Source organism: Papaver somniferum, chromosome 9 (genome assembly GCF_003573695.1).
Source record: "Papaver somniferum cultivar HN1 chromosome 9, ASM357369v1, whole genome shotgun sequence".
NCBI classification, from domain to species: domain Eukaryota; kingdom Viridiplantae; phylum Streptophyta; class Magnoliopsida; order Ranunculales; family Papaveraceae; genus Papaver; species Papaver somniferum.
This window is the reverse complement of record NC_039366.1, coordinates 196384642-196395945: the sequence shown is the minus strand read 5'-3', so window position 1 is coordinate 196395945 and position 11304 is coordinate 196384642. Positions and strand designations below refer to the sequence as shown.

The 11304-nt window shown below is 37.8% G+C and overlaps 1 protein-coding gene across 1 annotated transcript; it reads right to left on the bottom strand.

Moving 5' to 3' along the window:
* Positions 1–10083: 10083 nt before the first annotated feature.
* Positions 10084–11010, bottom strand: LOC113313065 (conglutin beta 5-like). Its single transcript, XM_026561789.1, has 2 exons — positions 10682–11010; positions 10084–10411 (listed from the first exon to the last, which is right to left on the bottom strand). Exons 1-2 carry the CDS (start codon positions 11008–11010, stop codon positions 10084–10086), a joined length of 657 nt encoding a protein of 218 aa, XP_026417574.1.
* Between the last annotated feature and the right edge of the window lie 294 nt (positions 11011–11304).

Sequence of the window (11304 nt, the reverse complement as noted above, 5' to 3'; positions counted from 1 at the left end):
ATTGTGCGCAATCATTATACGCGATCATTGCATGCAATCATTACACGCGATCACTGCGCGCAATCATTGGGATGAACAGTGAAGCAGGCATGTCATTTTGGTCCCCTTTTCATACTTATAGAAATTCCATTAAGACATATATAGGGAGGGGTAGTTGGTTGAAGGTGCATGTGCGAACTATGTACCAAGTTAGCTTCATAACTTAGCCGGAAGAGTATAAATGATGCCTAAGGCTCATTTATAGTTGCGTAGCCTTTCGAAGAGGGAATTTTATGCTTAGGAATCACTATGCATATCACGGACCCGATGACGCATAATCATTGTGCATCTTGACGGAGTGGCCCATACGGACCAGGCCATTACCATTATTGTTAGGCCACGGCCTTGCAATCGAGTTGGTTTAAGTTTCTGTCCCTTCGAGGATGAACTACGGTATGTGCTTGATCCCTTTAGAGTAGGGAAGGGTTCGTAGGAAGCCGCAATGAGTTGCAGCATTGCCGGTCCAGCACTTTGTCGCTCATATCATCTAATTGTGAGATGATTGCGACATTATGGCATCTCATATCATCTGGCTCGGTAGCTCGACGCAAGAGATGATTGTGGCCAAACTTGATGAGGCAAGTTGCATTCCAGTCAGTGGATGCTCATACTTCCTATCAAGGCGTTCGACATAGGCAAAAATCCGAGTGTCGTAATTTAGCTCAAGAGGAGTCCATTTTGATGGGAAACGTCCCAAAGATAATTTAGCCAAATTCCATCGTTTAGGGCCTCAAGAGGCCGTTTTAGCCGTTTTAAGAAAGTCTTTATTTTCTTAATGAAACCTTTGCGGGGAACGAGGGTAAGTTGGAACGGTGTAAAAGCTAATTTAGCTGTATCATTCTCCACGAGCATGCTTGCAAGTGCAAATGGATGTGCATTTGCCTAGATTTAAGGCTCGGATCGTAGCTTCATCATGGCGCACCAGGGGAGTTACGACCTGCGGGGCAACGCGCTAAAGGCGTAATTTTCCGGTCTGTCACATACTAGGTATGTGTACCTACCCCATTCTGGTACTCAAATGTCTAGGGTACGAGTACTGGGTAGGCACACCTACCTTGTGTCCATAATCTCAGCATTTCATAAAACTCTCTTTAAACTATTTGAAACATTCTCAATCTCCATACATGATGAATATCATTGCTTGGAAAATTTTAAAATGATCAACTTGAAACAAAAATAGTTCATGAGTAATAAATTGTTCTTAACTAAGATATTCCAAAGACAATGTAAACACATAATTAAGATATTCCAAAAGCTAGTGTTCCTCCTTAAAACAATAAGAATAAGATTCCTACAAGGAGTTAACTAAAAAACCATCAAATCACTCCTAAGAGCTTGAGAAGAGAATTCTTTCTCATTATTGAAGAAATCATTGATGAGAGGATGATTCAGTTCTTCAAGGTCTTCAGAGATGTCAGTTAACTCTCTGAATTTTTCCCTAAGATTAGTCAAGGAATTTTGTTTCGTAGTCGAAAGAGAGTTCATGATCGATCCCTTTGTAGGACCGATCTCAGGTGCAGAACTATTCATTGTCCAATCATGTTTAGAGTTTGACCTGTATTAGTATTTTTGATATGTTTGGAGATCTTCGGGTTTGTACAAACATCGATATATATACGGATTGAACTTGGAATGTTCACATAATGTTGATATATATAGTGATTTGAACATGTGTAGAACTCATCTTATTTAATTTTCAAATATTTTATTCTCAAGGCGATATCTCAAAACTGAAATATTCTGATATCTTTTAGATATCCCAAAACTATATCCCGAAGGTTTGTATATCTTTAGTTATCATATCAGTAAAATATATGAATGCATGCTAGCTACTATGAGTTGTCAACTAAGGGTGATTTCGGTACATTAGTTAGATTACAGTAGGTGTTAGAGCACTACTAGGTTGAAATTGTAAGTTTTTCAATCTCAAGTTTGTAGTCAATGTGAGATTCACAAAACTATATATATCTTGATTTTTAGTCTATTATAATTAAGTCCCAGACTAAGATTAGAGTTTGGTAGTTGAGTATCAGACATCACCGAAGATTGAAGACTAGAGAACAAACAAAGACATCTGCGAGAACTTCATCAATAAAGAGGTATGTAAAGACTGAACTATCCTATTTTAACTGGTCAATCTTTAATTTTGGTAAATGGAATCTCCACAACAAAATTTCAACACCAAAAAGAACTTAGACAAGGAGATTCACTGTCTTCTTTACTATTTATTCTAGTAGCAGAGGTGCTCACCAAACTTCTTAATAAAGCAGAAACTTTTAACATGGTTTCTGGCTTCTACATTAATTCCGAAACTAGTGATTTTCATCTACAATTTACAAATGACACTCTCATATTTTTAGATGCAAAAGAAAAAGTTGTGAAGAATCTGCTGATGGTGTTGCAAGTCTATGAATCAATTACTGGATGGAGAGTGAATCTGGAAAAATCACCATAATAGTATTGGTCCAGATAGCAAAATCAAAGATTTAGCCAAAATCATGCATTGTAGAGTAAAACGTATTCCATTCAAATATCTAGGGAATGCCTCTTGGATGTTCATGGAAACAAACTCCAATATGGGAAGTAATAATTGAGAAATTTCAAAATTAGTAACATGAAAGAGGAGATTCATGTCCAAGATTCATAAATCACTCTCATCAACTCATCATTGACGAATGTGCATGTATACATATGAATTTAATGTAGGTACCTTTAGCAGCAGAAGAGAATGGCTAAGATCATGAGTTATTTTTTGTGGGTTGCAACCATTGACAAAAATAAAATATACTGGGCAGCATGGATAAACCTTAGTAATCCAAAGGAGTAGGCGATATTAGACTAAGAAATCTCAGGGCTATGAACAAAGCATTGCTAAATAAATGGGGTTTGAGATACTCGGTGGAGATGAATGCATCGTGGATAAAAAAATTATAATTGTAAACCAAATCGCATATGCATGACTTGTGGGCTAAAGTGTACTCAAAACCACATGGTTAAGGTTATTGGAAATCCATTCAAAAAGCATACATACATATTATTACAGATGAACTCTAGCATCAGAATTTGCAACGACAAGGCAGTTAAATTTTGGAAGGATAAATGGTGGGATTATGCTGCATTATATTTTTCTCATAAAAATATTTTCAAGTTGGCAGCTGACACAGAGGCAAAGCTGATCAATACATGATGGGAGATGCCGAATCTTCTACAATGTGTGGAAGAAGACACAATGGCCTACATTACCAATACAAAGTACATAACAATAGATTATTATGAATGGTTGATGAAGGCAAATGCAGAGGCCTCTACTTTGAAGTTTTTTTAGAGGAAATATGCACCCAAGAAAGCACATTTTTCGCTTAGATAGTGGTGCAAAACACTATTCTCTACATCGACAATCTATCAGAGAGAGAGGACGCAACATCAAAGAAACTCAATATTGCTTATGTTTAAATGCCCATGGGGTAATAAATCATGTAATGTTGTATCTTGTGTTTTCATAGTTGTGTCTAAAATATATGGATCCATAAGAACAACATTAGGGAGCAGTTAACACAACGGTCTCTGCATTCAGGTGAGAAAATGGAAAAAAAAGAAGGGTATTTCCCATACTCCCTTTCGCAATATGAGTTTGTGGTTAGAAAGAAACCAAAGAATGGTGGCCAAGAAAAAAACACATGGAGATCGAGACAGGAGGTCAAAAGAATGATTTATCGATGGTTTCACGACTGATTTATCGATGGTTTCACGAGTATTCATTTAAAGACTTAGTTCTCAATCAAAAAATTGTTATGTAATCTGTTTTCAAATTATATTGTGGGCTTGGGCCCTGGTATCTAGTTACTATATCCAAGAAAAAACCTTAAACTATGTAGATGTCATTTGCTTGGTGATCTAAAATATATAGTTATGACCCAAAATCATCCGTTAAAATTATCTCCCACGACTCAAAATCTACATTACGACCTTAAAATAGATTCTCTCAAAATGTGGATAGCATGGTAAACAAGAACTCTATAAGTCTCCTCAAGTAGCCCTCCAGCTCAAGTATTGGTTTTCATAATACTCAAAATTGATTTAAATGACATTATTCGTAAAAAAAATAGTGGGGAAATTTGAGGATATCCTATAAATTGGGGGATATTTTCTATTGTAATCGACATAGTTTTTCAACACCAACCATAATAATCGGCATTGAGAAACTATACTGACTACAACAACAAGTAATGCTTGACAAAATTATAAGCCCTTACCAATCTGCCTTTGTACCAGGAAGACAGATCTCGAATAACATAGTAATAGCTCACGAGATAATACATAAAATGAGAAATATGAGAAGTAAAAATGGACTGATGGGCCTAAAAATCGACATGTCAAAAGTCTTTGACAGAGTCGAATGGAGTTTTTTAAAGCAATTATGAGGAAGATGGGATTTTCTAAAAAATGGTGTAACCTAGTGTTTCAATGTATCTCGAGCACAACTCTTTTAAATGGTGCTCCAACTGAATTTTTTAAACCAACAAGAGGGTTACGGCAAGGAGATCCATTATCTCCCTACATTTTTTTCTTTTGTATGGAATATTTGTCTAGAACTATAACAAATGCTGAAAACTTAGGCTTGATTAAAGGAATCAAAATTTCCAGATATGCTCCGCCTGTTAGACATCTGCTTTTTGCAGATGGCTATCTAATTTTCTGTAAAGCGGACGCGAAAACTTCTCGAAATCTTGTTGAAATGTTTAAAATTTTGAAACTGCTTCAGGCCAACTAATAAATCTTAGTAAAATCGGGTGTGTTCTTCACTCCCAAAACTGATCCAAATATTATGAATGAAGTAAAAAAAATTTTAGAGTTAATTATATACCTCTTAATGATAAATATCTAGGCTCTCCGTTGTTCACTAACAGATCCGAAGTTCAGAGCTTTGAACCTTTAGTGAAAAAATGGGGAATAGACTACAAAATTGGAACAACCTAAATTCGGACGGAAGAACTGTAATGATAAAAAATGTAACCTCTTCTTCAGTTGTTTATCAAATGAACTGCTTTAAAATACCAAAGAAGATACGTAAAACTCTAACCAAACTTCAGAGGGATTATTGGTGGGGAAAAGATGAAAACAACAAAAATGGAAAAAAAAACAAAAAACAAAAAAAACAAACAAACTATATCTTAAGGCTTGGAAATCGCTGTGCAAATCCATAGAAGAAGGGGGTTTGGGTTTGCAAAACATTGAAAACTTTAATTTGGCTATGGTTGCAAAGATGGGATGGAGGCTAAAATAAAATCCTAACTCCCTTTGCGCCAAGATCTTGAAACCCAAGTATTATCCAAAATATGATATTTTGCACACAAAAATAAAACCAAACATATATAAGAGACAGCTGGATTTGGAAAGGAATACAAAGTGAAGTCCAACAAATAAAACCGTATCTGGAAATTAGGAAATGGAAGTCAAATCGATATTTGGGAAGACCAATGGATCCCTAATAACCCAATACCAATCATTAAGACAGCCAGTGGTACTGTAAATTTAAAGAAAGAAAGTCAACTAATAATTGTTAATAAAACTTGGGACATTGACATACTTCATGCATGCTTTGATAATTTGACAGCAGAAAAGATTTTAGAAATAAGCATACTAGTACAGGATGAAGAGGATAATGTAATCTGGAAACTAAACGCGAAAGGTAACTTTACTGTGCACTTTCTTTATGATTCAATTAACATAAGTAATAATAGTGCTGCTGAATGGTGGAAAATATCGAGTCTTAATACAACTCCAAGTATTAAGATCTTTACTTGGAAAGCTTCCCATTCAATTCGGCCAACCGGAATGAGAATGGCCGCCATTCTTCCAAATATAGATACTAAATGCAGCCTTTGTAACAATGAGGACGAAACTCTAACACATTTATTTCTAGATTGTAACTTCACAAGACAGGTTTGGATGCACTTAAACTATGGTATGAGTTATGTTAAACAAAATTGTAATGCCTTTCATGAACGGCTAAATGCATGGTTCAATTAATTCTTGTATCTCCACCAAAGTAAAGAAAGGTGGGGGTAAGGGGCGTGCAAGAACTTCACATGGGGAAGAGAAAGAAAGAGTGTGTGAAATTTTGATTACGTACCGAGAACACCTCACCAAACTCTTCAATTAATTCTTGTATCACCCCTGGTGTTTCTTGACTAATTTGTGTTTCTGAACATTGGTTGATTTTGCAAAAGAACCCAGTTGATCCCTCATTTAAGAGTTTCTGGATGCTATTGATGTTGGCTAACTTTACTTTATTTTTCTTATCTCCTTCTAGTCGAATACGTTCACCATCCCTCTTAAAATCCATGGTTAAATGTTTGAAATCCCAAGTTATGGGACCCAACGTTTCTAACCATTGGACTCACAGAACCACATCGCATCCCCCAAGTGGCAATACATAAAAAGTTCCTTTGAACCCATATTTATTTAACTTATAATCCAGATCCAAGCATCTTCCTTCACAAGTCATTCTAGCACCATTAGCTACCAACACCTCGAAAGTCTCGTCTTTAATTATCTTAATTCCCATTCTTTTAGGTATCGCAGAATCAACAAAATTATGGGTACTTCCAGAATCAATAAGAATGATAACCTTAACCTTCTTAATTTCTCCTTGTACCCGCATGGTTTGTGGAGCTAATGATTCATCTAGTGCATGCATAGAAATCTCAACGACTTCTTTTTCAGATTCTTCTTCTATAGCAACTTCATCTGTACCTTCATCTTCATCCTGATTGTCATATCTATCAATTAAGAACAATGTCTGAGTTTTACAGCGATGACCTCGGTGCCACTTTTCATCACAGTTATAACATAGTTGTTGCTTTCTTCTTTCTTCAGCTTCAGCCTGAGTTAATCTTCTAACAACTGGAGTTTCTGTCATGGGTTTTGGATATGATATAGGTGCTCTAGAATTAAAAGGTCTACTAGTATTAACAACACTAGGTGTCTTTGGTGCTATTCTATATGATTGTTTTCGCAATGTTACCTTCTCATATTGTAACCTTCCAATTGCCATTGCATTATGTAAATTAATAGGAGTGTGGGATTGAGTTTCTAGTCTTACCTCGTCTTTTAATCCACTTAGAAAACAGCTCACTAAAAATTCTTCAGGTAAATTATCCACCAAATTTGATAATCGTTCAAATTCTTCACAATATTCTACATATGAACCTGACTGCTTAACTTTAGCGAGTTTTGCTCCTGCATCTTCATATGAAGTAATACCGAAACGACTAATAATGGCTTTCTCAAATTCTCCCCAAGTAACTACAGGTTTAGTTCTCTTCAACCTCCTATACCATTGTAAAGCTTTACCATCTAAATTACATGTTGCCAACTTGATTTTCTGATTCGCAGGTGTTTCATAATACTCAAAATATTGTGCAGCCTTAAAGAGCCAACCTTCTACATCAGATCCATCAAACTTGGAAAAATATAATCGCTCACCTCCTCTTTTTGATTGGTTTTGTCCCTCATTATTCCCAACTGCTTTGCTTTCCACAAGCTGGCCGATCCTCTCAATTAACAAATCTTGATTTGATGTCATCTCAGCCATCTTCTCCGTTAGCTCACCTAATTGCTTCTCCATAATTACTTGTTTTTGTTTTCGAGTTTTGGTCATAAACAGGATATGCCTGCTCTGATACCAATTGATAAGAACTTAATAGTTCTTACCCACGGCCAGCAGAGTAGACTTTTAAAGAACACAGAAACTTAGAACAATCTTATAATTCTCATAGATAATCAAACTAATAACACTAGACCTTTTTATATAGGCCACTGAACTATAAAATTAAGGAAAGGAATCTAATTCTATACCTAGGAATCTAAAATAAAATTCTTAAAACAGAACAATTTCCAAAAATAAACTATTGCCTAAAACAAGGGAATTTAGGGATTTCTAACCCTAACCCTAGTTTTAATTAAGAATTATAAGTAATTGGGGATTTCTTATCAGCATCACTATGCCATGTCACGGACCCGATGATGCATAACCATTGTGCATCTTGACGGAATGGCCTACGGACCAGGCCATCACCATTTTTGCTAGGCTACAACCTTGCAAACGAGTTGGTTAAGCTTCCGTCCCTTCGTGGATGAACTACGGTTTGTGCTTGATCCCTTTAGATTAGGGAAGGGTACGTAGGCAACCGAAATGAGTTACATCATTGCCGGTTCAACACTTTGTCGCTCATATCATCTAATTGTGAGATGATTGCGACATTATGGCCTCTCATATCATCTGGCTCGGTAGCTCGACGAAAGAGGTGATTGCGGCCAGGCTTGATGAGGAAAGTTACATGTCATCCAGTGGATGCTCATACTTCCTATCAAGCCATTCGACTTAGGCATGTACCAATGACACATTGGGCTTGGCCTCAGTGGTAAGCTACATCGATATGCAACTTAACGGAGCTTGCATAAGCCTAAGGAAAGTACGGCATGAGGCCTGCGATGGCCTATGCGTAAGTCCAAGGCATTCCTTATGCCTGGACAAGACTCGACAGCATGACGGTTGCTCAGCTAGATAGGAAATTCAGTGATGAATATCCTACGTTGAGGCATAGCCAGTGATGCATGCAAAATGCATTAGCTTTAGCCCTATGGCCTTATGCCCTTTTGCGGACAAGGGTGAGTTTGGAACGGTGTGGAAGCTAAGTTAGTCGCATCATGCCGCAAGAGCATGCTTGCAAGGGCAGATGGACATGCATTTTCCTAGCCTTCAGGCCCGGATCATAGCTTCATCATGGCGCACCGGGGAAGTTACGACTTTCGGGGCAAGGTGCCAAAGGCGTAATTATCCGGTCCGTCACATGGGGTGTGGTCGTCTGCGGGTGGCGCCTAAACTGGCCGGCCATGTGACATGGCCACGCCTTCTTTTGTTGTTGCTCCTATATTCTGCCGCTCCTCTTTTATTTCTTGTTTTCTGGTAGGACTTTGCTCCTACTAGCTCCATGGCGGATTAGTTTCCTAGCTTTCCTAGGTTTGGCCTCGACCAATAGGGTTCGAGGTATTTGCACAGGCGCAAAAAGGCCTAATTTTTGCAAATTAATTAGGTCAAAACTTGAATTTTGTGAGCTATCACAAAATTGAACAAATTTAACAAATTCTGTGTGTTGACACAAAATCCTTTTATTCTCAGAGAGCACTTAGCGCATCTTCTGATTAAGCATTTTCATGCAGACCTTAATTTTGATACTTCGGGAAGTTCGTGCTACTCAGCTGCGAGTAAATACTAATTGTCATGTCATACCAATACTAAGGGTTCAGCTGGGGAATATAGCATAGGAAAATACTTAATAAACCATACACTAATGAATAATGTAGGCGAGAGTTTACAGAATGTTTGAGATTGTTGCTACATGCACCATTATGAATAAATATACTGAATTGCTCAGTACATGTGTGAGTAGAGAGGCCCGGGCACTCATTACTTTAATATGGCTAAGTCCTTTTGCAGACGGCGCATTAAATATAGGGTTTTATATTTTTAGCCCTGAACTAAAAACCGCCATCAACAACTAGAATCAAATTTCTTTCTTCCACCCTTCGTACCATTTCACTGCACATAGTTCTCCATCGTGATGTTAGGTTGCGTAAGCTTTCACTTTTCCTTCTCCTCAAACTAAATACCATTTCGATTCCAGGGCGTAACATGTTATTGCTGATATACACTCCTAAGAATATGCTTTGTAATTGATCAAAAGAGGAGATAGTCCCCACAGATAAACCATCAAAACCATTTTAGAGCTTCTCTTGTAAGACTTGCCGGAAAATATTTGCATAACACCGCATCATTATGTCCCCACTGCAACAGAGATAAGTTGTATGCTTTGATATGTTGGATTCCACATGTAGTTCCACCTAAGATGCTGGTGAATATAGGCAAAGTACACTTTGTTGGGATTCATGCGTACTGTATCTCGCGTACAAATGGTGATTTTCACGCCTCCTCTATTGCTTTTTCAAGCTGCCTTCTTCCATCGCTCTTTCGCGTGTTCATCACCGCATTACCTCTAACTCTCTTAGTATTGTTCGGTTGATTCTTTGGTCTTCCTCCTGCTGCATTGGTCTATTAAGACTCGCCTCTCTTGCCCTGTGTTCCTGTCTACTCCGGCATAGTGCTTCCTGAAATTCTCGCTCTTCTGCATCTTCTCTTCTTTGTCTACGTCTCTCTCTCCTTGTGTCATCACTTGTTAAATCCTCCACTTCGTTGTTTTTTTCGACTCTCTCAGTGCGGCGATGTCGATTTCGATGTGGTCTCCCTCTTCTTTCTCTTAGTCCTGCCATTCTGCCCTCATATTCGCTCCCTTGTTCATTACGGTTTTCCCTGTGATTATGTTCGATGCGGTTGTTATTGCGTTGCTCTTGTATGTTGTCTATTACGTTAGCATGCTCGATATGATTGTTGATCAGCTGAATCTCTATGCGGTTATCTCTGTGCGACCGGTTTCGCCTTGAGAAACTTCTGCTTGTTCTTGATTCGGATGCCGCGCGAGTTGTTCTTGACATTTTTCTCGATCTTTCCTCATTGAGTCTGTGGTTCTTATCTCTTAGAGTAGCATTTTGTCGTGTAACGATCGTCCTCTCTTCTTCTTACCTTCGCCTTTCCTCGACTATCCTTTGACTAAATTCCCCAATAGTCATATTTTCTTCATTTTCTAGGATTGGTCCTTGCTCAGGAGTGCTTTCTCCGTTTTCCTCCACCGTATCTGTATCCGTGGTATCCACACTTACCTCATCATAAATGTTTCTGTTAACATCATTTCCTTCCTGCACACATTGGATCTGTGGCTGGACGTGTTGAGCTTGGTGAATCCTTTCGCCCATGGTTGATGTTTCACCAATTTCTCCTCCTCTGCTTCTCGCAATCCGTCTGTTTCTTCTTGCTGCTATTACATTCTCCGCTCTGGATACTACTTTTGCCATCTCTGTACCTGAGACACTAACTTTCTCTTTGACAAATAATAAGAAATTCTTTTGAAACCTAGGAGAACAACTTCTGAAATTCTTTTAAAGAAAACTCAAACTCTTTTTTAGATTTGGAAAATCATTAAATCTCTCAAAAGGAAGGACAAACTATAAGTGTTGAAAAACAAAACAAACGATTCTAAACTATTTTGAAAACTTCACAGGTGAGGAACATCCCTCGAGTTATTTCTATGCGCCAAAATGTACTTGTAGGAAATCCTACAACCTACACCCAAGTAATAATCTAAAGTA

Coding starts and splice junctions, on each gene's coding strand:
- LOC113313065 (XM_026561789.1), bottom strand. CDS start 11,010: ATGGCAAAAGTAGTATCCAGAGCGGAGAATGTAATAGCAGCAAGAAGA. Junction 10,412..10,681: donor ATAGTCGAGGAAAGGCGAAG/GTAAGAAGAAGA, acceptor ACATAATCACAG/GGAAAACCGTAATGAACAAG.